At 38.1% G+C, this 26,311-nt stretch overlaps 1 protein-coding gene across 1 annotated transcript in view; it reads left to right on the forward strand.

The window, feature by feature from the left end:
- The window catches only part of ST6GALNAC3 (ST6 N-acetylgalactosaminide alpha-2,6-sialyltransferase 3), a 206,621-nt gene that overhangs the window by 81,169 nt on the left and 99,141 nt on the right, over nucleotides 1–26,311 (forward strand). The window contains exon 2 of the mRNA XM_057363562.1: nucleotides 13,517–13,711. Within this exon, the coding sequence (XP_057219545.1) occupies nucleotides 13,517–13,711 (195 nt within the window). The remainder of the gene's footprint in view (nucleotides 1–13,516; nucleotides 13,712–26,311) is intronic.

Raw genomic sequence — 26,311 nt, forward strand, 5'->3', positions numbered from 1 at the left:
AAAACAGTTMTAGAAGGAGAAACAGGGAGGTTTGACTTAAATGGGAAGTTGGGGCATAACTGCAAAAATAAGAAGGGGTTAAAGAATTAAATATGGCAATTCCTTGAGGTAAGTAAAAGAGGAAAATTTGAAAACGCTGTTGAGTAGTGGGGAGCTGCTGAAGTAGAGGCACTATCTGGGGAAATAAGGTGTACTGTGTGACTTTTTGGAGGATTAGAGTATCTAAGAATAGTCAGTGGGTATAAAATGAGATGATGTGGTACTCAGTGAGCTTTCAGACAAAAGGAAATGGAGTAAAACGGGCTGAAATTTGACCAGTGACATTTGTGGTGAATGCTGAATAACTAAGGTTGAGAAATTGAAAATATCAGGATTTAATGTCTTGGAACATTAGCATCTGAAGTTGGATCTTCCAGCCATTCAGTTGTGGGAGTCCCAACAGACCTAAGGTTTCAACCAATTAAATATGCTTTCCAGCCCTATGGGATTAGTTACATGTGTAGAAGCAAGGAAATTGCAGATAAACATTCTGCTTTTGATTTAATGAAAGAAGTAAAAAAAAAAAATTGAATGAAAAAGAAAGGGCATCATTAATTTTGGCATCTAGAATCGAATGATAAATGATCAGCTGATTAGYGATGTGCATTTTGTTCTTTTAACTTCTCCAGTAATGTGTGAATGTCACATTATATAGCACTTAAAATTAATAAACCTGCAAAAGAAATAAGTTAGGATACATCTTTGTGTTCCTCCTCTCACTGGTGGTCAACTTCTCTCATTAATCTRTAGAGTGGTGTTAATTCCACAAACAGCATTATTTGTTGAGATTTATGGCTAAAAGACTTGGAAGTTCACTCAGAAAAATCTTATGCTGCTTTTTTTTCAGACCAGTGGGATAACTTTTATGACTTTTAGTGATTGGAACACACCATAAACTCTCATAACTTGTAAGGATTGTACAAACTACTACARACCCAGATATTCTGAGGTTGTGGRCACAATGAAAGGTGGTCAGTCACATGTGGCCACAGGGCAGTGGAATATTCAGGCCTGTGCAGATTCCTTCTTGTTTTGGTAACTGCTGCTTAACCAGTTCTGGGGTGAAGGGAGAGAGAAAAACTGGTGACTTCTACCTAAAAGTGAAGACTTTGAGAGAAATAATGGAAAACACTGGAAACAGATGAAACAGAAATGTGAGAGTATCTTTCCTGAATTCATTATACATGTTTTTTGAATGTCATCAATGTTGAAGTGTCTAGGATCTATTTTTAGAAATAACGGAGTATGATTCTGGTTCTAAAGGAACTTTAGGAAAACTCAGCTTTACCTCGTACTTCTAGAGGGTCTTGGGGCACATTATTTAATCTCACTGGTGTCTGGCAGCTTCCCTGATGGAAAGGAAAAAAACCTTTCTGTAACCTCTGGGACATTGTGATGAGTTCATTAGGGTGTGAGTGGCCTTATTCTGCTGCTCTAGACCAGATTGGTATTGAAGATAAGTGAAACTATATGGCCTCAGGGTGGTTAGTGTGTGGGAAAGATTAATATCCTACAGAAAGGTTGTGGGCAGAACCCGCTTCCTGCACCAGCAGCAAAAATGAAGATGAGAACTTGTTCATATCCAGGTCAAGGCTTGCACAGCTGGCACCTAAGGAAGTTTTCGTGTGRCTGTGAGCCATAAAGGTGCAATATTGGGGTCCCACAGATGTCAGCAAGAACATTCACAAGCTGGGTTTGGCGACACCAGACTTGGCTCAAGTGGGAATTGAGGGATCCTGAGTTTGCAAATTGAGTAACTCATACCCAAAGGCCCTGGGAAAGAATAAACAAGACCAAAAAACCCTATAATTATGTTTTTCTTACTGTTCCTGTTCAATTTTAATTGTGTTTCTGGCTTTCTCTTKCTCTTCTTTAAGTCAATTAGAGATATCTTTATATGAGGGGAAGAGAATTCCACAGTTGGCTTTGTTTGGTGCAAGTAGCTGGATATGCTGGCATAGAACCAAGTACCTGGACAATAGATTATGTCTTTATTATGTCTTATACAAAACTTACACTCAATTTGAATGTTTTGGGTTTTTATACTCCTTTTGTTTCTTGCACACAAATGAGTAAGATGTGGATGCAGTGAACYAGGGGTTTGAAATAATTTCTGGCACATGACAATCTCTCTGTATTTGATTGACTAAAGGATGGAAAACTGTGCTAGGTGTCCAATTGTGTCACATTTCTTCCATCAAAATGTTCTGGATCAGCTCTGAGAGTGGCTAGGAGTGGTTTCTTTGAAGTTTAAGAAAACCACAAATAGGATATATTTGCATTTYCACATCTAGCACATTCAGTTTTTAATACAGAATCATGTCCAAATGTGTTTTTATCTAAGCCTTATTAGACAGAGATTGATAATCTTCTGTATGAATTTTTCATGGGGTTTTTCTTGTGCATATGCTGGTTCAATGATGCATTTTCATATGAAACACATAAAGCTTTTTTAAAGCAAAAAAATAAAAGCACAGAAAATCCAAATCAGTTCAATTACACTTGCAGATTAAAATAAAGCTGTAATATATATCTGTTGTATTGAAATGCTAACTCTATGAATTTTTGATCTGCTTAAAAAATGTAAAACTTGGATTTGATTAGATTAGCTCTGGAGTAATCTACACTGAATAAATCTGTCTTCCTTTCATGTGATTTGTCAGTGTTTGTAGTAGGTTTGTACACACAGCTTTCGCCATTATTTTCCAGGCAATAAAAGCAGCCATGCAGAAAAGCCACCCATAAATGTCAGAAAACAAAGATATTTTGTTGCATTCCAAGGGCTTTGAAGGTCAAGTTCAATTCGGTTAGCTCACCCAGCGTGAGAGGAGCATGATACGATGATGGAATGTGTGTTTAGGTAGGATATATATGTTATTGTCCCTGTACTATTCTATCAGGATAACAGATCAGTGAGAGATTAAACTTTACTGCTTGGAAGAATTTCTTTTGGAAAACTATCAATTTTTATGATTTTCTCTAGCTCCTATTGAGATGCTGTGCAGAAATAATGAATCCAAAGAATTTACAGCTTTTATCACAATGGAGATTGACTCCTGATTGTGACTTTTGGGAGCTATTCCACTGCAGGTATTCCATTCAACTGTGTGTATTCACAAAATAGTCTCAGATCAAGGATTCTGTTGTAAACATGAAATTGTATTTTTCTTCCTTCTGATGAAAAGTGTTTTGTATAAAAATGGTTTCCTAATTCCTAGAGGTGAGATGTCAGCACAAAAAGCAAAGTTTCCCACTCCATGGAATCTGTTCTGCCACGTCCCACCACAGCTCAGTGCTTTGTGGTTGACTCCCCYGGCCATGCCCCACTTTTTTTTCYTTTTTTCTTCTTTTTTCTAAAGAGAAGACATGATCAATAAAGCTCATAATTAAGTTGAGGCCACTGCCTCAATCAGTGCTTTTATTGAGTTTCAGTGCCCTGATTTAAGGAGCTCCCTAGTCAATTGAGGGATTTGTCATCAACTGCTTGAGCAGTCATCGTRTTTTGTGAATGTAATGCTGCATTCKTTGCTATCTGGAGAGTCTCCCTTGTGGTGGCTTCTGATAACCTCTGGCTYGGGTTATCTGAGGATGAATAATGAGGAATCTGCTACCTGTAGAAGGAATACAATTGTATTRAAGGGGCAAGAAATTTTGTTTAATTTCCTGCCTGTTTGCAACATTTTCCCATGATTGTATGAGCAGAAGTGAGTAAATAGGGTCAGATCATGCCAGTACCTGAAAGGAATCTCTCTGCCAAAAATGTACAGGTCATGTGCCCTTCTGTGTTGTTGCAGACATTGGATTGCCAAGTGCAGCCTCTTCTATGAATAAGATTTAAAATGTAGGCCTGCCTCCTATTTTCATTGGAATCATAAAATAGTTGGATGTGCTGCTATGAGCATGCAGTGTTTAACACAGTTTATCTGCATTCTAGATGAAAAGCTCTGTTCTGTCRTGCTGTGATAATAATATGGTCGTTAATGTTTCCAGTAAAAATGCCTTGCTGGGTTCTGCATGCCTTCATCCACACGCACCCCATAAACCCCCACCCCATTCTGTGTGTATCCTATGGCATATGGCTCTTACTATAGGAATATGGACTCCTCAGGTGGCGTGGACCCTCATGTGASCATCCYAGCAAATCCCACATTCTTCACATGMCTCCATTTGCCCAAAGATTTGGTGTCCTGAAGTTTTGTAAGCCGCAGCAATAGCTTAAAATCTCGTTTCAGAGAGGACTCTGCCATGCTGGTGTCCTGTTTTTTTTGGGGTATTTTTTGTTTGTTTCCCCAACCACTTTTTCTAAGCTTCCATTAAAGAAAACAGCATACAAAAAAGAACAAGAATTAAGCTGGGAAAGTGTTTTTCCCCTCACATGCTCCCACCTATGTGGCAGAAAATTTCAAGTTGCCATTACAAAATATCTGGTCTCAACCCAGACTTCCCTGTAATTAGGTCATGCTTTTTATCAGCTGTAAATTGTTAAGCCTTTTGGAATATTCCTCAAGTGCCAGAAGCAGACAATGCTTGGAGGCATTGAATAATACATTTTGCCTTTCTGATGACATGTGTAGCAGCTATGTATGGATGAAGTAGGCTGGAACAGGTTTATCCAAAGTAAACAGGGAGATTTCCATGTCTGATGGAAAACAGACAAATTGCCAAAACAATTTAGAGCYTAGGATTCCTTGCTTTGTGTAAAAGACCATCCATAGAGGCTGTTCTTGCCTCCTGCCAATCCAGGACAACATTCCTACAGCTGTGCTGGAGAGTYTCTTGGTCAACTGTAAGAGAAATTTAAAAAAAGGAAGAGAAGAAACTACAAAAAATCTCCAGCAGCCTGGCTGAAGTGCATCATCTCTGCTTAAGAACAGATTCATTCTAATTCACAGTTGCCCTCCTTTTTTTTTTGGACTTTTTTTTTTTTTTTCTTTTTGGGAAGACCAGTTTGTAAAAATCGTTTTTTCTGTTCTGTGAACTCGGACCTTTGGCTGGCGAAGGAGGTGTCTAGCACTTGTATATTTTTGTATTTTAGAGCAAAGCCAACCTTCAATTCAGCCAGACCTTAAGGAGCCCATCTGGCTCCTCACATTCAGTGCACACTGGAACAAGGCATTCACCTGCTCTGTGTTAGGGTGCCCTGGCTGAGGGTGCAAGACTAAAATCAGTRATGATCCCCTGCTTCTGCTTCTCTTTCCATGCTTATGAACAGCAGGTGCATTGCATGGACTGGCAGAGAGAGTGTCCAGAGCAACTTTCCAAAAGTGCTGTCCTCCCAAAAATGGTGTGGGATGAAGCTGGTGTGAAGGGCCAGAGCAAGACTCCTGCCAAGTACCAGACTGGGCAAGATCTCATTTGTCTTCCAGTGTTAAATGGCCTTTAGAAGGAAACAGAGGCATGGTGTCAATTTTTCGTTAATTTCAAGTCCAACATGGCAGTCGAGGATCTTTACAGAAGAAAATTCAATGGAGAAAGTCTGGGCTGGTCCAGATGGTCRTAGGCAATTACATTTCATTTGTGGGAATTTCTGGTTGTGCAGTTTTTGCTCTGTAGCTAAAACTTTCCCCCACAGGCAGAAGTGAGCTGCAGGCAAGTGAAGGTTTCCAGCAAAAGGCATTTTCTTCACAGATGTGCAGCCTGAGAATGTGGGGTTGTTACAACRTTTTATTTACTTTCATTTCTTCTGCCCCTGGGCTGCTGTCAAGTGTTTAATTTTTTGTCTGATTATTATTTTCTTTCTTACCTAGAAGAGAGTACTTCCAGAGGTTGYATCCCAGTGTAGTATTTACTAAACATACAGGGATGTGATTAACATCCATTCCTCCTGCTGCATACCAATCACACTGATGATTTTACTGCTACGAGCAAAAATTGAATTTATCTCACTTTCTCTTTAGAAGCCATCACATTACCTTTCCTGTGAGTTTTTGAAACAAGAAATTGAATATTWCTGGTATTTCATATAAAAGAGCAGAGAAATGTAGTCAACTTTTAATGGCTGCATCTTTTTTCAAGTATAGAGATCTGCTGACCAGAGGTCTGCTGGTGTTTTACTATCTTCAGAGAATCTTTCTTGATGCATTTGTGGCGCTTTTTGCTGTTGTTTTCTACCGGTTTATGCATTTTTTTAGTCTATTTCTAGTTGAAAGAACCTACTTTTTGAAAGGGATTTTCATGAAAATGTTGGCAGCTATAGACTGTCTTTCAGAATGTTTGTGAAAATCCCTAAATTATGGATTTGGTCTTAGGATGCTGCCGATCATGAATCTTTATACATTTCTATAGAGGAGAGAGAGAGGTCATCTAAGTGAGGTATATCTGGCAGGATAAGAGTTAATACTCACATATGGGTGTTTTTTTCTTTGAACTTTTTCTCAGCAGGTGAAAAATAGCTACAATCAGGTACTACTTCAATAAGTAGTAACAACCAACTGCCAGGTTGAAAGACCACAAATTCTTGTACCAGCAGTTCTATTATGGGGAAGTGTATGTCAGCCTGTGTGTGTGTCTGAAAGCTTGCCAAGGTATTGATAAGAAGAGCTGGGCAATAATCCAGCACCAGGAAAAAAAAATAAAAGTCACCATTTGAAAGCTGTACTGCAGAGCCTTTTTTTCTTCTTTTTAATGCTACTTTATCATGCARAGACTACATTAGTGTTTATATAATATGCATCTACAGCTGCTGATGAAGTTCACCCTGGTTGTGAAGGACATCAGTGAATCAGTAACTGCAGTCTTAGATTAAATATTCTTAACAGATCTTATAGAATGAAAAATCAACAACCTTATTTAAAGTGTGCTTTGCTGCCATAGGGATTTTATGGGGATAGATCTTTTAAATTACTGGACAGCTTTCAGCTGCAGTATAAAATCAAGCAGCAGACTAGCCAAAGGCGTGCCTTTGTTTAGGTTGCCGTGGTGGTACTGTGACCTTGTGGTGTGTGMGATTGGAGCTGTGCTAATGATGGGTTTGTGCCTTGTTGAGCAGGGGCTGTTTGCATAGGGAACCCTGGGCCAAAAGCTGCTGAAGGAAGCACAGATTGAGCTTTGAGTGAGCATGAAATGAATAGCAGAACAGTCACYGTGGGATATGGGGAACTCAGAGTGCTGGAAAGCCCAAAGGGRTAAGAGCATCTCCAGACAAATAAATGCTCCTTCTGATCAGGCTTTGAGTTTAGGGTAAGAGGGAATAGTGACACAGAATAATTCCTGAAATCTGGCAATGCTTTGCAATTTGAAGGGCTCAGAATCACTGGGGCTTTTCAAATGTGGTAACTTCTTGTGCATGATAGCACAAGGAAGGCCTTCAAAATACTTCAACAGTTACTCCTTGAAACCTGGAAGTTCTTCACCTTACATAATTTTATATTATTATCCAAATAAGTGTGCTCTTTCTGTTGGCAATGCTGTATGTAATAAAGTTGTGCAGTTACCCGAGACTAATAATAGGAGTTTACATATAGGAGGATTATCTCTTATATAAGGCTTTTAATGCAGACTGCTGCTGTTACATCAGTTATTTGGACAGCACTGATTCTTGTTTTGTTCATTGCTCAGGTCTTAGCCCAGTAAGCCTGAGCACACTGCAGAGGTTTGGCTTTCATGAAAGGGGTGTTTGAATATGTGGAGCTGCTATGAACCTAGAGACACCACCACTGCATTGTGAATTATAGTGAAAGCTGAATTATGTAACACGTTTTTAACAAATTATAACAATGAGCTGTTTCTGAGAGCCCTTGAGCTGCCTCAGCTGTAGAAAAGGCCAGAGCTCCTGCAGAGAAGGTGTGCAAGAAGTAACGTGTCTTCTATTCATGTTTGCTTAAATGCTGTCCTCAAATACAATCCTGATTCAGGGGACCTTCTTACAAGAAACACTTTYCAGGACAAAACTCACGTGTTTCTTTCATTGCATCTCTTCTATTTTTAGGTACACTTTATWTCTGGCCTTACTTCTTCATCACTGAGCTTCATTTTTGCTCTTCTCGTCTTCCTGGCTACTTGCATTCCAGTTTAGCAAAGATGTCCTTTTCCAGAAAAAAAAAACTAACAAAAATTTTGCTTTAATCCTAATTTTACTGGGGTTTTTAAACCCCAGCCAGATATTACTTGTGATGTAACCCCTACCTGCTTTGTTCTCTCCTCCTGAGAGAGAAACACTGACAGCAGTCTCCTGTGGATTATTCAGGTTAACTTTCACTTCTGGAAGGGAAGAAAGTAAATCTGCAGCTACCAATTTTATGCAAATGATGTTTGACACATGACTCTTACTAGAAGGATCTTTGCTATATAGTCTTGCTCTCTCTTTGAAAACTTCTAGGACCCCTGCTTGACTATGTCTTCAACAACTCTATTAGAGAGAGTTTCAGGACAAAAGAAATAGCTGGAAGGCATGTGTTTTTCTCCAATACCAGTGAAATCAGTAAGGTATACTGAACTAGAGTGCTGAAAGAATTTCATTTAGTGCTCTATTGTAATAGAAAGTAACATTTAAATGGGATGCTCAAGACTATAAAAGAGAAAATTAAATAAAACTATTTTTTTACATAGTGGTCTACAAAATGAAACATTCTCTAAGTGTAGCCATTATTGTTTTCAATTGGTATTATACTTGAGTAAAAACTGAAACCCTGCATCAGACCTATAATAAAAGTAGTATAATGTGCAGAGTTATTTAAAAAGTGATCCAGTTACTGTGCCTGTAAAGGTAGGTGTTGTGAAAATAATACAATATCACTGCACATTGTGCCATCTGAGAGACCCAAAGCCCTCACATAAGTCTTTATCTTTCATTTGTCCTTCCAAGCTCGGTGCTGCCATGTATCTGTAAAAATAACAGAAGAAATGAGTACTGTAAAAAATGAGTTTATGCAAAAAGGTTTATTTGCAATTACTGTTTGGGGGATGGAACTTGACTGGTTCCAAGGGTTCTTTACAGGAATCTTCCATAATATTATATTCAGCTTTGTCATTCAACAAATGCAGGCAGTTACTTGTAATAAAAACAATAAACCTTAGAAACAACGTAGTTCTAGGATGAAAATTTAGGAGTAGCTTCTGTTGAGTTCTTTGTGATCTTAGGGAAGTTGCTTTTGGCCTCAGTTTATGCACCTGTGAAATGGGTTTTTACTGTTAAACTCCCTAGGATGGGGATTTATTCCTGCTTGTGAAGTGGTTTGATAGTCTCTGCCATATAATACATGCCAGGTAGCTGACTAGAAAGTGGAATAAAGATACTTAGTACAGATTTCAGTAAAATTTACAACTTAAGAAATTATCTTCCTATGCTGAAAATATTTCCTTCCTCTCTCCCTCCTGGACAACTGTATACAACACAAAAAATGTTTGTGTCTTATTATTCTGTCAGGCATTATTGAACCATAAAAAAAATGATCTTGTCATCTCAAACTTCTTAGCAGATTATGAAAGAAAAATGACTAAAACTTGTTCAGACTGTCAAGTTCCTGACAAACTGAAACTAATGAATCACCCTGGCACTGGTAAATAGCCAAAACTAGATTACATGAAACTCRTAAATAGTGTAAGGGACCATGTTGMCAAATACATATATTTATACCCCTGAAAGTAGTWATTGTTTTATTTCCATGAAGTTTTTAATTAAATTCTATCCAGCAGAGTAGTATGCCACTCCTGTTTTTGTTTCAATTCTTATTTGAACAACATAGATATRAATTGAAGCCTTAGAAGTGTGAATCATGCCTGMTACTTATTGATTTTGATATACATGCTGGGCAGAGTGAGCTTGGTATCTGAGAAATAACTGACACAGAAGTGGGATGATGCTATTGTGGGGATTGAGTTATAAAGAATTAGAAGAAATTGTTTAGTTCCAGTGTGTGCTTTGGCCCAAAGGGGTCCCAGGTTATACAATTCATGTACTTCAATGTCAACTTTCTTCTCTATTACCACTTTTTATTTTTATTTATTTTTTTTAAACTGGGAATGAGCAGCTAGGTAGACTTAGTCTCCTTAACAAAAGGTAAACTCCTTCACTCTTCTGGTATAGCATCCTTTATTSATAAAAATGGCAATTTCGTTCTTGCCACTGTCATCTAGGCTAGTCAGGTACTATAGTGAATAAAATAAAATGTAAGAAAAGCTAATATGCCATGCAAGTTGCCCAGCTAAGAAACTCTTTAACATATGCCTTACTGTGTACTTCTCACTGTGTATGTGAAAAATGGGAAACATTTAAAAGATGTTTGTAACTGAATATACACTTCCTATGTAAATGTTGTCAATATCAAAATGCCTGCATTAAATTAGCTAAAAAAAAAAAAGATTGATTGGGATTTATACAGAGGATATTTACATGTTAGAGAAGTATTTCTTTTGTTAAGAGACTATTTGCATTCATGAGAACTGAAAATTAAGAAGGAATAAGATTTGTTTCTCGGCAGACTTACTAATTAGTGTTGGTTTAGCTCTCCCAAATGGTAGGATGTGTGAATATTTAAAATGTTGATGCAGACAAATTTTGAGACAAATTACAATTTAGTATTCATCCCTGTATATGCCTTCAAACTTCTCTGACATATCCTAATGTCATGCAGAATTCCTGAAGTCTCAAATACTAAATTTTAAGTGTGAACAGAGGACCGATAACAAAATCCATTTATCTGCAGTAAAGGAGATTTTGCAAGAAGCACTTAATGACATATAGCACCTGGTTTTGCTTGTTTTGTTGTTGKTTTTTGTTTGTTTTTTGTTAGTGAGCAGGTAAAGAACAGAGAGACTTAAGAGAATCAAATTACTTTTAGAAGTGCCCTATAGAATACTTGTGGCCACTGAGACTACRTCCTTACTTGGTGCTTAAGATGGCTAAAATTGTGAAAAGTCTGTGCTTTGGTGTTTTTCAATATTTTTACAGTGGAATTTATAGAGCCACTGAAGTGCCAATTTGCAGCAGTCTTTCCCGCAGAGAATGCCTTTTGTTGGTTCTCATGCCTTCAACAAAAATTGCAGGGAACTGAATGCTTAACACAAACGTCCTTTGTCCAAGTTGATAAGTAAACATTGTGTTTGCATATGGCTGGGTTTTTTTCTTCCAAAACAATTTTAACAGATGCCTTAATTCCTTTCTGCTGTAAAAATTCGTTTCTCTCATTTGAATGTTCTTGTTAGTGCAGATTCTTTCTGGSTAAGCAACACACAGGGAAAAATCTTTGCTGTTTCCCTTTTCAAGCAGTGTTTTCTTACATAAAAAAAAACAAAAGAAGGCCACAATTTTTCTTTTATCTGGTAGTACGGTGCATTTAAAGAAAAGAAATATAAAAATCAGGTGGCATTCTAGTGAAGGCCAAGAAATCTGCCTACACAATCTGAATTCTTCTCAGGGCAAGGACTATTTAGAAAACTGCCTGTGAGCAGCACATAAAGTTGATTGCAATGTTTTCAGGTTCAGAACAGATCTGCACAAAATAAAGGAAGTAAAAAGTGATATTCAATAAACCASGAAGATAGGCTAGGTGGAAATCAGGTAGTAGCATCATACAGGGCAGCAATCTCGCTTCCTGCTGTGGGTGTTTTGATTGAAACACACTCATGTAGTGGARTGAGACACTAAATTCCCCTTTAAATATTTGCAATATTTTAATTCTGATTTGCAATAAATAATATGACTAATCCACGCTCTCTCTYATTGCTTTATGATTATCACTTGCACTGCACATCTTGGCTGCTCTTAGCACTTACAAGGCTCTGATATATAGCTAAATGTTTCTGACTCCATCTGCTACAAAGAGAAGTGACACAGGAGTGCTCCCCAGCCATTTTATTGCAATTTAATGTAAATCTGTTATAATGCAGATGATGAAAAGTGCAGCGGCTTCCATGAATTCTGAAAGCTGCGATTGGGTTGTGGCTGCTGCGCTGCCCTCTGAAGATTTGCTGGGTTTAATTTTACATTGCACAGCCATTAGCTGRCTGGGGTTCCTCACTGAATCACGCTGCCACAATACTTCTTCATCCTCCTCTTCCTTTTTCTCCTCACAGTGACCTCGCTCAACCCAAGTTTTCCATCCCAGTCTCTCGTTGCTTTTATCTTACAAATTGTATTCTCCCAATACATCAGGAACACAGAGCCGTGCAGTAGAGCCGTGCAGTTGACCCCTGCAATGGACTATTTTGTTAACTCCTGAGTGTGGGAATATGGTAACGTCCCTGTGAATTTACCATGGCTGTTGTGCAAAGAATGGATTCATCTTATCAGGTTGTAATTTACCATTGCATCACCTCTGATCTTGCTGCCATCACGTAAAATAAGTGGTGCTAAATGCGTGCTGAGCTGGGTGTTGGTGGTGTTTGTAGGTGGGAATTGGGGCGATCAGGTTCTGTCATCCAGCATTAAGTGTTATTACACACTTAGGTATAGRCCCTTAGGCAAATGACTTTTTTCCTCTGTACTTTCTGTAAATGTTACTGTTTAGGGTGATAGAATTACATTCAGTGGAGTAATTAAACTGTGGCAAATTAGGTAAACCTAGAATGTAATTAAGGTACAGTAGAAACACCTGTAAATGATAATTGTTTCGTTCCCTCAGGGAAAATGTGAAAATAATCTTTTAGATGGAGTATCGTATCTAGAATCTTTACTCATGCCAACCAGCATGTTTTGTCCTTAAGTAATTTATCTAGAAGTAATTGATTGCGGTATTTAAAAAAAATAGCTAAAAATAAGGAGAACATCCTATTTCTTACAAGTTTTTTTGCCTGCAGGCTGGGGAGTTACTTGGGGGAAAAGTTATGATCTTTCTGTTGTTAAACTCTCCAGTCCAAATGATTGGATGGGTTAGAGGTGGAAGGGAAAGACTAGATACAGGCTTCAAATCARTTCCATTATTGATAATGGGGATCATCTTGTCTAAGATAATAAAGCCTTATTTTGTAAATTCAGGAACCTGGAACRAGGCACAATGTTCTGCTGACTTCACCAACAATTTATCCTAAAGTATTGAAAGTTAGAGTGTGAATTCTGTTCCCTGGAATGATCTGGAATGATGGTAATCTTCCCAATTAACTTTGTGTGGTGTCACTGCTGACGGCATTTTCTTTTTGTGTATTGTCGTGTCTAGAAAACTGATGGTTTTGACAGAAGACTTTGGTGTGGGTGTTTACATAAAATAACTCAAATGCAAATAAAATTTAAAGTTAGATGTTTTTGAAACTTTAAAAGAAAAAGCTTTTTAAAAAGGCTTCTTTTTTTGTGAGCAAAACTGACTCATTTGCAACCAGTTCTAAAAGAAACTCTGAAAACCTCTGAAATGCAAATTTATTTAAATAAAACAATCCAGTCACCTGTCTCCTTGTGCTCCTGCAGCAAGGTGACTACCAGAGGAATAATTTCACATAAAGCTTTCTCAAGTGTTTTTCCTTCATCCTGCAATTGAAGATATGTATTTTTTTATTAAAACTGACTCTTAATTTAAATAATTTATTTCCTTTCTTCTTTTCRTTACAGAGAAAGTCCATTGTTGCTGTGAGTTTCATTGCAGCATTCCTCTGTCTGATCATCGTTCGTCTCACAAATGAAGTAACTTTCCCTTTGATCCTAAACTGCTTTGGACAAACCAGTGTCAAGTGGATCCCATTTTCTAATGGCCAAAGGCAGCCTCTGAGAACTCATTATGGATATATTAATGTAAAAACACAAGAGGTAAGACCTGGTATTAACAGCCCAGCAAAGTGGACTGGTACATTTATTTTTCTCTGTTTCCATCTAATGCTTTTTTTCCAACCTGCCTAGTGCAAAAATGGAACAAGAGTGTTTCTGAGTAAAGTGGCTCTTTTAGAAGTCTGCTACCATTTAAATAACCATTGAATGTTTTAAAATTTCTGTCATGTCTGCATTGGAGAGAGTAGTGAACTGGCCTGAAAATCGCCCTTGATTGATTGAAAACTTATTTATACAAACAAGAAAATTTTTCAGATTAATTTCAATCTTTCAATCCCTCTAACACAAGAGTAAATTTGCTTGTGTGTGTTGTAGTAAGATCCTAAAAATGTTGAATTTTGCCTAGGATTCCCAAAGAAAAAGTAGCTTATCTATGTTTGTACGGGCATGAAAGAGGAAAGGGTAGTGATTTGTGAAAAGAGCATATGTGAGTATAGAAAATGTATATACCTAGAGGTTTCCTGGACTTCTCTGGAAGTATTGCATTAATACTTGGTAGCTATTTCAAAGCCAGGTATGTACTTCCATTCTCTACTTCAAAATGCGTTGATCTGTATCTGCTTTGCAAAATACTTGCTGTGTGATAAAAATACTTGTCTGATGAAATTAGCTTTTAGAGGGACTCCTGCTTTAAAGTAAAATTAGTTGTCAAAGTTTCTRAAGCCACTATCATGTTTTGGTGTCAGCCACTATCATGTCATTTTCTTCAGGCTCTTCCTCTCTCTTTGTAATGTTTGTAACAGTGGGAACTTGCAAAATARGGTAACATAAAAAAAGAACTCTTTCTGTTGTTTGTGATCAGTTATAGTGCTGTCAGTCTTGAGAAGTACCATCAGACTTCCACTAACTGCTGAGGTTTTTTTTTTCTATAAAATTACAATAATTAATGAATGAAATTCATTCACATAACAGCTTTTATAGRGAATGAAAATACTACTTCATTATATTTAGTCCTGTAAGTTAGTTATTATTTAGTGGGCTAAATATGAAAATCAGAATGAGAAAGAGAGACAGTTTTTAGGAGGCAGCTTTTTAAACTTATGTAGCTTTTAATCATTGTGGGATGCAGGACTATTTTGGAGGCCAAAACACATTGTCTACAAAGCAGAAAAAGGACAAGCACCTGAAAGGAAAACTGTTCCAGTGAAAGGAATGGGAGGTGCTTTTTATTTTAGAAGGGCTGAGGCTTCATCCAGCCTCTTCATCCCTGTGTAAGTGAGAGGGCAGCGTGTTCTGGGTTGTTGGCACCGTGGCACTCCTGGAATCTGAATGAGGCGGAGCTGCCACAGTCACTTGATCACTATCAGTCTGAACTGATAACTGRAGAGGAGAGGAGCATGCTAATCTGTTTTTATTCACCATTGCCTTCATCATCAGAGGTTAGAAGTAGTTTGTGAGGRCCTTAATTCATTCTTAAATTTGATAACACGCTTGGAAGTTCTAACAGTAAATGGAAATGAATGTCCTGAAAGCTGGTGACCGGTATGGGTTAGTAAGACATTTGTCTCAATTTAGCTTAGGTCATGAATTAGTAAATTAGTAATTAGAAAATTATTAACTTCAATAGTTTTCCCTCTTGTAGGTGCAGATTGCGTTAATATTTGCTAATTAAAGTGATAATGAAGAACCTAAACATGACTTGCTTATTGTAAATGCGCTTTTRACTTAACTTCCCTCACACAGGGAATAATTTTGTTGTGCTGCTCATGTGAAAAGCTTTTACACAACTCATATCCCTCACTCAGTCATAGCTCTCTCAGAATATGATTTTTAGAACACAGATTGCTTTGTCACGTAAGCATTTGTATACTATTTGTATTAAAACAGCCAGCAATTCTCAATTATTCGCAGAGAATAGAAGCAAAGATCACTCATTATTGTGTCAAATACATTKAATTTCTGCTCATTTTATAAAACTAAGATGATATTTTCTAGTTTTTTTGTGTTTCTATGGTCCATAAGATAGGCAGAAAAGTCCACTCTGTGGGTGGCCAAGTCTTTTGCAAAGCGGAGCACATGAAGTCCCATCAACAGGCAAGGACCAAATGGTGTGAGAGAACAATAGTCAGAAAACAAAGTGAAGGAAGGAAAGATTTAAAGATGTGAATTTTGGCTTTTTCTCTTTTATTGAGGGAATCTTTTTACACCTGTTGAATGTGCTCATACTCTCCTGGAGTATCCTTTGAATCCTGTCCCCCCACTGGTGTCTCCTGCTGTCTGACAGCACTCCCTCCTGTTCCTCAGCCACTTCCAACATCCTTCTTCTTTTCMTCACATTTGTTCTCTGTTCCCCTTTACCTGTTCCTCCCAGGCTGTGCTCTAAGGTCTGGCTGCATGGTGCTTAAATACTTAAATGTACCAGGTCAACAAACCAGAGGAATTAGGGTAATTTGACACCAACCCAGTCAGTAATCTGAGGTGACAGGGAAGCTAGAAAATGTAGAATAAACTACTCTGCCTTTGCTGTCTCTCTATTGCATACTTACCTTCTGAWCAAAAAAATGCACCAAACCAAACCAAAAAAAGTTCCAAATCCAAAAACTTTCCTCCAGAGCAGTAAAAGTTTAAGTTAGGARGAGCTGATTTCTTTTTGGGTAAAGGCTGAGTGAGATGGGACTTGGAAAATCTTAAGAGATGATGGAAAATCAGTTACTTGGTTAAAGTGGTAGCGATCAATCATTTCTATTAAAAAATATCAGGAAATATGATGATATGAATATTGGTGTTTATCTCATGTTAAATAGAGTTATGTGGCTGTTACAAGGTGTGATCAGAATAATGCTGTAAAGACATATTTCAGGGGTGTTGCGTATTTGACTTGACAGTGTAGTGTTGTGGAATTTTTATTATTAAAAAGTCTGAAAAAAAATTAAGATTACTAAAACTGGGTTGTATGGGAATATTTAATACAAAATGCAAAGAGAGACATAACTTAATCTGCAATTAAGGCTGTACATAATACAGGGTGGTTGCTATGGTTTCCTTGATTTGTAGCTATAGCAACAGCTTTGGAAAAGCTGACTTTATGTACAGTAAATATATTATATTTGAAATACAAATAGATGTGAAGTGTTGTATATACTGGGCCATTATGTCTAGACACTTTTTAGTTTCACTTTTGAGATATTTYTGAATATCTTGAGGATTCTTCACCTTGGAAATTGGCATCCAGAGCCCACCCTCATGGCCCTCAGTAGAAGAGGATCTTGCAGTAGCCCTCCACAATGTGATCTCTTTTCCCTTTTCTGTATCCACATCCAAGGTGACTCCTTGAGATTTGTGGGAAACTCTGCCTGTCTGTTTTGCAATATTGCTGTCTTGCTCAATACATGAATTTTGACCTTTCAATGAAAAGGAGGTGCATTAGCAAGATGACCTTTCTGTCCCTTATTTCCTCCACTTTGTGCCTGTGGATTTTTGGTGAGAAGTCCCATGAAATCTGTCTTTAGGAAATGTCACGCCTATCATAYGTTAGTTATTTTTGTCCTGTTCCTGGTGATTTTTTTCTCAGAAAATACTRATTTTATACAACTCCACAGTGGTTACCTAATCGAACCCTACTGTCATTGGAATATACTTCACCATGCCACACTGATGTAATGATTCTTTTTGTATATCAGAAATGGAAAAGCAGATAATAAGAAGCAGGTAGAGAAAATATAACCTTCCTCCTTCTTWCATACCACTCCTACTCGACAAAGAGTTCTGGCAAAATTAATGAACATCATGTATTTAAATTGCAGCATTATGACATCAATTTAAAATCCATTAGCAGTTTGAAACTTTATGCTATGCAAGTCTAATAGTGTTCTTGGATATTTGATTGTGCTTCCTGAAAGGTGAATATTGAATAGATTTTTACTCTACCGTCAGTATTAAAATAATATAGCATTTTCCTACATACGTAAAATCTGAAATATAGCTGCAATAACACTTGAAGCATAATTATAAAAGTATATTCAAGTACTGAACTAAGATTAAAACTSTTCTTGGAAAAGGGTAAGTTCTGAGATGACCTAAAATACCTACATTAAACTGCAACTGTGAGATCTAATGGCTTCCTCTGAAATGAATTCTGAGGGAGCAAAGAGCCTTTGTGTCATGAACATTGAAGAATCTCGYAGTGCAGTGATGAGCACTGCATAAAAAGGAACATGCATTGCAGCACTTAAGACTTTTTAAAAATAATGTCATAACAGAAAAACTCCTCAATACTATATTGATATTGAAGAAATAAATTTGGAKTGTATTATCACATGCCATTTTGCTCCTAACCTGGGCAGACCTGTGTATGAGCATCAGTTGCTCACCACTTGTGGCACACACGGTTACCAACGTGTGTGACTGGGCCCCTAAATCTGCTTCCTTTTCTTTCCATTTTTGCTAGAAGTTCCATGGCAGAACTTGGCTGAAATCAGTGGAGGTTTCCACAAATGAAATATCCCAGGTATGAATATATCCAGGAGAAAGCCACACACCTTACACATATTTGTGTTGTCCTGTTTATTATTTTTGTTAACAGAATAAAGGAAGTGCATTTAAAAATTACCTGAAATGTGGTGGAAAAGTAGCATAACCATGCAGAAATATAGGCTGTGATGTACTTTCTGTAAGATAAGGCACCGACAATTTAAACAACAGCAAAAGCAATAGRTATCAGCATGGTGGAAGTAATCACAGGATGGACCTACACCAATCACGTGGGACCATCTTCTTACAAAGCTTGAAAAACTAAATTAAAAAATAATAAGGAAAGCAAAGAATGTGATGAATGTTTTAATACAAATTTCTTTCCAGATATGAGAMGTAAGAAAAAATTTTCAAAAATACTGAAATTTTTATAAGAAATAATAAAAATATGTAAAGCTAGCAACCCCCCTGGGTAGGTTTGTTTTGCCTCTATTAGTAATTGATGAAAATGACACTTACTATGTGGAGAAACTTGGGGAATAGCTCTGGGTTTCATGTCAGAAGAGAAGGTACCAGACTGTGAACCTGAAGGGTGTGTTCAGCTGGCTCCAGAGATGCTTGTTTCATACTTCTCTCGGGAGAAAATGGGTCCTAGAGAGGCCAAAAAGCCAAATCAGCCAAAAGTGACTGTGATGGAAAGTTGCTTTAGTATTTAATTCCTGACACATTGATGACTTCTGTCCTGTCTTTTCCTTTGGGATCTTGTTCGGTGTTACAGCTTAAGAATTCATAGGGTATTTTGTTAAGAAAAGGTCATTGGCTTCATAGTAATTTATCATTTATATCCCTTCTAAGACATCGTTTTTTATCGGTTGCACAGTTACTTATTATTTCAGCCTCAGAAATCATGTCATAAGAATAATAATGATGATGATGAAAGTACGACTAAGCATGCAGTATCTTTTGGATATTTTTCTGCTTCCATTTTATAAATTTTCAGGAACAACTTTCTTTGGAAGTATTGCAGAAGGACTGGTTACATAACATTTTAAATGCTGATGTCATTGCATGTCACAGTTCTGAGAGACATTCACCTGGTGGTTTGATGGTTCCAGTCCCCAAAGCCCTCTTGTGTTTTCTGACTGTACCAGAGCTCCCATTCCTGGCTCTGGGAGCCATAGGCACACAGTCAGAAATAAAATTCCTGCCAAAGACTTTAACCACCAAATGMGTAACTCCAGGAGCATGTCTTGTATTATAGAAATAGAGTTCACTAAACAAATTATCACCACAGTCCCCACTGCCCTCTTCCTCTTTCCAACATCGTTTTGGCCTGGAAGAAGAGACAATGATCAGAATAAGCAGCAAGGTCCACTTGAAACCACTCAGGCTGTTACGAACCTGCAGGAGAGAAGGGAGCACAGATAATATGTGTTCTCAGTGGAGTAAATCCTGCCAGCTCAGCCATTTTCCTTCTGTATATATGGAATTAGCTTAGGTTTTTAAAGCTCCCACGACTCTGATGGCATCTCATGAGGAAAAAGTCAAGTGCCAGGATAAATATATCAAGTATTCTATACAGGGGAATTAAATYTGCTCCGCACAGAGCTTCAGTGTGATGAGTCAAGCAGGGCTGCCTGTGTGGCAGCCCTGCTTTTAAAAAAAAAGAGACTGAGGGACTTGAGAAGAGATTACTATCAGCCAGTGAGCTGTGCCATCAGAAGTCAATCCCTAAAAAACCTGGGCTGGTAGAAATAAATGTCCACGATGCAGTCGTGCTCTGGATTGATCTGCTGAATGGAGCTTATAGGTTATTTCGCTGAAGGTTACTGGTGTCAAAGATTTGCCTTGATTATATGCAATTTTCAGAGGTTTCTCCCATCCTCTTGAGGATTTTTTTTTTTTTTTACTGCTGCTGAAGGGTAGAGTTGTAGTAGGCAATGTTAGTCTCCCTGTTGAGAAGGTGACAGCTGTGTTCTACATGTGGAAAGTGTGAACAACGTGTCTCCAAATGAGAGACATGACACCTTGAAAATTGCCTGGAGACCATTTGGAAAACTGAGGGRAAAGCTGGCTTTTGCAGTTAGCTAGCTTGATAGGCAAACCTCAATCAGTAAGRTTTTGTTTTAGTTTAAATGGCAGGTGGACCAGAAAAGTGAACRGAATATTCTTTGTACTGGTAAAGAAAAGAGCAGAGAGGTTTGGTGCAATGTCTTCTTTGAGTGAATGAGGTCAAACCTCTGGGGAAATAGAAATGATGGGCTCCCGGTGTAATGAGCAGATGAGAGTGAGGCTTGTCAAGGGGAGGAAGGAGGAGCTTTCTGATTTTACTGTGGATGAGAGCTGAGTTCTGTTCCCATGACATGATGTTAGCTCTCCTCAGTAAGAGCTGCCAAATGAATGATGGGCTTAGTGGCAGGCAAGGCATCTCCTTGGTGTTCCAGTCCATCAGCGCTGGGAGAGCAGTGTCCTGTCATTTCCTCCCTGAATATCCTCCCACTACTGGTGTTAAAAAATGAGGATGCCTTCATCAAAAGAATCCCAGTATCACCCTCCTGASTTTGTACCTGGAGTCCATTTCTCACAGAGATTCAAGATATCCTTTGCAGCAGTGTCATTAGTTTTGGATGTGGTGATGGCGGCTGAGGTGTACTTTGTACGAGTGTATAAAACACACCACAGAGTGAAAAGCGTCRGTAAAAATGGAATTTTGCTCTTGTAGTCGTTCCTACACCAGGGCTTCCTGCTGGCTGTGGCAATGAGTGAGTTCAGCTCTTTGAGCTCCTGCCCAGCACAGCTCTCCTGGCAGAGATGCACAGCACAGAGCTGACCCATGGCTATTAATACCTCCCTGCAGGGAGCSGCGTGCCAGCCGCACACACACGGGCACACAGACGCGCGTGGGTGCCCRTGTAAACACAGCAGCTCCAACTCRCTCAAGAGACAGACTCCTAACACTGACAGCCATGCCAATTACCAGCTAGCTTTAAAGCCACAGCTATCTTCCTTGAAAGCCTTTGCTTTCCAAGTTTGCTCCCGTGGCCATCTGTCATAGCCTGCGCTTGGCAGCTTCAGGTTCTGCTGCGGGTTGAGCGCAGAGTTGTGTCTTTTTTATTGGTCTCTGAGTGGGTGGAAAGTTTCTATCACATGAGCCTTGTTCTCTTAAGCATTCTGTTTGATTAAAATGGGAACTTTAAATGCGTGTTTGAGCTGTTAATCTGTGCTATCTCCTCTCAGACCAGGATGGAACAGGTGGACTGGTGTAAGTGCCGCATAGAGAGAAGTGAGCTCAGAGACCCTCCTAGAGCAGATGCAGATTGTACCAGCAATAATTGCTTTTATTGGGGCAGTTTCCCTTGTCTGTCTGGACACATTAGTCCATACTACCAAATATGTGTTATTTGGTCTGTATGAGGGTTGTATCAAAAACCTCATGTCCATTGCTGGCATTACTGTGCTGGCAGCGTGTGSATCTTAGAGCTCTACTTGACCGGCTTAATGGATCTCTTGCAAGGAGCTACATTTTTTGTGTGTGTAGCTGTAAATTTTGTGTATTCATCACMAATCATTGTGAATATCTAAACCAATAAATTGTATTATTACCAACATTGAAAAGTTCATGGTAAATTATGTCCTTGGGACTGCACCCTAAAGTGAAAACCAATTCAGTCAGGGTAGTACGGGAGGGAGAAAAATTAAGTTCTGTGTTACTTGCAATATTTCTTTCTTCCATCTTTATTTGTCTTTCTSTCTAATTGATGTATTTTCCATATTGAGGTAATCAGAGATTGYACTAATGTCTTGTTTCCTGTTGGAAACAAAAAAGCAGTTGGCCCATCRGATGAATAAATGCAGTGTTAAAGGAAAATCCCAAAGTGAGTGCAGAGTAATTACTAAAGTGATTTTGGKTTTGTCCTCTTAATAACAATGATTCATCCTCCATTTTTATCCCCAACCCCAGGGATGCACATTACTGCCTTTACCTTTTCATTCCAGTCAAGTCCTCTTTTCTGCTACTAATGGCATCATTTCTCGTAGTACCACTTCTTGACTTTATCTTKAAGAGTTTCTTGCAGTTAGGACCCAGAGTTTTGTATTTGAAATTGATGAAAATGCTACCAGTCTTAGATCAATATTTCTCCAGGGGGTGGAACCTGTTTTGCTCCAGTTAGAGACTACAAAGATTGCTCGAGGGTCTCATATTAGTATTACACCAGCAAAAGTGCAAGTTGGTTTGGGTTGATTTCCCTGGTTCTGGTTCAGTGATGCTACCACCCTCCCTCCTTTCTGCCTCTTTCAGTGCTGGTGCCTAGGATTCACATTGTAAAGAGRAAATATAATTTCTGGAGTGCATCAAGTGAAAAAATGTATTTCTAAGCTTTTACTCAGATGCCTTCAGACTCCTATGAAATGCCTGACTGCATGCACAGGATTCACTCCAAAGTGGTTGCAGGGCTGTACACTGAAAGCTTAGATCAGCACTGGCAAATAYCCTACAACAGAAATTAAATACCAAGGTGAAGGATAAATTCTGGCCTTTAGGTAAAAACAATAACCCTGTATTTGATGACTTACAGTATATTATGTAATTGATCAATGAATGACAGTTTTGTCCTCAGGTATTTTTTTTCTGTAATTAATTTTATTGATTTATCAGCATTTTACAGCTTACTGTACAGTTTCTTGTGTCATCTTATTTCTAGCATGTAAAAGATTTATAATGTCGTTCGTATTTCCTGTTAGCTCTTGCTTTTTTAGAGCCAATCCATGCTGTCCGAAACTGYAGATTTTTCTTCAGTTTCCCCTCCAATTTGGCTTGCCCTTTGCTGACCAAAATTTCTTTCACTAGATCATAAGATTTCCTCTTTCCCCAAAATATACTACTATTTAAGACAGCTTTGAAGGCATAGATTGGAGATTTAGGAGATAAGAGGCTGTTCTTACYACCTACTGCTGCATTCTGCACGAAGTTTGATTCCTAATGGAGTCAGGACTTGGCCTCAAGATGAATGCATTGATCCAGTCTTCTGGTGGCAGGCTTTGGAAAACCATCTGGAAATAGATTTCAAATCAGAAGAACCTGTGGCAAAATTGTGTCTCAGGTGAGAGTTTATGTACCTTTGAAAGTTTCTTTCTGATGTCCTTATAAGAATGACTTCTTTTTCWAATGGAGTGAGCCCCAAAAAAAGTTTATTTGAAGCCATGTCAGTTTTTACCAAAGGCTGAGTGCAGGCGCTTGTCAGTGTTTCCAAGGCTGAACTGGCTCTCCGGTTAGAAGCCAGAAAAACAGAATTTTCTCGGACACCTAGCGGATGGTGCTGCTTCATTAATCGTCTTCATGGCAGACCTTCAGGGAGTCCAGGAGAGTGCCTTGGGGGTAGTGGGACCATCCTTTGGGATCCTCCRTGCTGGTGGGCTCACTCTGGAGCTGTCCAGTTCATTTTTGTTCCAGTTGGCTCTTGGTGTTGAWTGTGCCCTTGTCACCACCAATATTGGTGGCATCTGATGGAGCTGATAAYGTTATTGTAAGGTAAATAWTGATTATGATCTTTTACTCAGAAGRGAATGGGCAGAGGAACAGTCTRGAACTCTTACGAGCTTCCCTCCATTTCTGTCCCAAATGGGCAGAAATGCTGATGTGGACCAAAGTACTCTTTACTGCTCTAGGATCATCATGTTTGTAAAGGATTCATGTTTATAAAGAGCAAGTAATATTTTTTGATCAAGTTATTGTGGCCATGCTCAAAAATTAAAATGTTGCATTCAGATTGACCCTCATAAAATGTTTATGAATCTACTGTCCCAGACAGATTATCCCTTATTACCATTGTATTACAGCCAGGACTTTMTTGTCAGAACAACAACAAAAATAATCTTTGCACTGCACTAATGCTTTATTCTGATTGACAAAGGACGAGGCAATCCACRTCCTGTGACAGCAGTGTTGGCATGTATTATATCATGATATATAGCAACTTCCATGGAGTGCCATTAATTTCTGCCTGAATCCTGTCTGTCTTTGATAAGCATGTGTAAAACTCCTAATAAATTATTTTGGAGCTGAGCACAAGCATCAAGGAGAAAGGACTTTTGTAGGTGTGGGGGCTGGTGATAGCTGGAAATGAGAAGGCAAAACTGACAGATAATTGTAGATGAGAAGTCATTTTCAAGCAATAGACTGGGTGATATTGTTTCCTGTTTCAAATTACTTGCCACCTCTGCTGGCTGCAATGCAAGGGAAGTTCTCTTGTAAAATCTAAATCATTTGATCATTTGTTATGTATAGGCTGTTGATAATGACATAGGAACCKGCCTTGTGGAGCTCCCTCCACTTGTTCTTAAATGGCTCGCTCCCATTCTGGTGGGTGTTATCCACTCTTCATTTCCTGGGGAAGAAATGGCCCTCTCTGAGGTTATTTATCTGAATAGCGCTGAAATAATTTTCTGCAAACATAACTATTACCATAAGAGAACCCTTGAAAAAAATTACAGTGACACTCTGAGTTTTCTGAGATTAGTGTCCTCCTCTAAGGCCTCTATTTCCTCTGGTATTACTTCCAGTCTGTTCACTGAAACTACAGTGCATGTCTGCCACAAGTAGCATGAATAATGCATACATTTTTCTGCTAGTTTCAGTGGGTGCTAAATAGTTGCATATACAAAAAATAAAATCTAGAGCTGAAGAAAGACAGTTGGCCWCTGATCTTCCTGCTAGTATGTGATTGATCTGTATGCCACATTATCTCAGGTCTTAACCTGTTTTTGTAATTGCAATTCATGAGCTGTTACTTAATTAATTGTATCCTTAGATAATTGTAATCCTTAGATCAYGTGGTACCACTCTAGTATTTTCTGAGGTTAAGATATGGGAAATATTACGCCTGTTTATATCTTTTTATTTCCTATTTCTTTAAAGATCTTAAATGTTTCTCTTCTTATTCTCTTTTTCCTTGCAGTCTATACAGACATTTGCAGTTTCACCTTTATCACTGTAAAAACTCTTATTTTTCCTGAATCATCCATAGCAAGAGCCCACCTTTTCCTCACTTCTTGCTGTTCAGTTTCCAAGAGCTCAGTATGGGACTGAGCTATAATGGAAGAGATGACATAATATGGTACCTCTGCTTCTAGATATCAAATTACCTTGGATTAATTTTTCCTATTGTTTCTTGGATCTTTTTCCATAAGATGAATCACTTCATTGTTTTCCAAGATGATGCCCAGCATGTTACTTTCATCATGCTTGTGCACTCTTTCTGCAAATACCATTTATTTTCTCCTGAAGATTGTTTGTAAAGATAAGGCAGATTTAGCAATGAGAAGATCACAAAGATGGTGTTGTATGAGGCAAATCAAAAAAGGTTTAGAACTAAAACGGAAAGTGATTTTTTTTTTTTTTGGTTGTTTGGTTTGTGGCTTGTTGGGGCTTGATTTTTTTGTTCATCTGCTGTAGTCCATATCAGAAATGTTATAGGGGTATAAGTTATTCTGAAAATAGGATTTTTGGTCATAATTTTTTCCATTCAGTCTGCACTAGCATTCTTGCARTTTAAATATCCTTCCTTGTTCATTAGAGGAACAGGTTTCATAATGGTRTAACAGAATGGATCTGTTAAGAAATTAGACCTTCATGTTATATTCAGAACACTTGATTTGTGTATACATTTGTATTTCTTGTACATTCAGATTAATTGTGCAATTATCTAGGAAGCTGTACTCTGAATTCCTGAAAATTTTTCTTTTTATCAGTCTTCAGTAAATGCAAGAATGCCTCTAGTAATTTCCCTTCACTCACTAAGCATGTCATTTTTCTTTGAAAAATCTAGTTTGTCTGGCAAGATCTTTATAAACATAAATATAAATTTAGCARCTACATATCACTAACAGGCATTTCTGTGTTAGATGTGAGTGAGCAGATATTATTGCATAATGCATCTTAAAATCTGTTTGAATTTTTAMATTGCTGGAGGATTCATGAATGTAGCTTTCTTATTTCTTTCCTRTACGACCGTCTATCTCTCTGTACAACCATTAGTTATTTCTGGATGCAGTGAAGTATTTATCTCCCTAAGGATGTCCAAGATTTTTACTACTGTGATTGCATGATTTTTGGAAGTGCTCTACACAGAGATAGTRTCTATTATAGATGATTGTGGTGATTTGGGAGGGCAG

Source organism: Malurus melanocephalus, unplaced genomic scaffold (genome assembly GCF_030028575.1).
Source record: "Malurus melanocephalus ecotype Western Australia unplaced genomic scaffold, MMel_1.1 scaffold_28, whole genome shotgun sequence".
NCBI classification, from domain to species: domain Eukaryota; kingdom Metazoa; phylum Chordata; class Aves; order Passeriformes; family Maluridae; genus Malurus; species Malurus melanocephalus.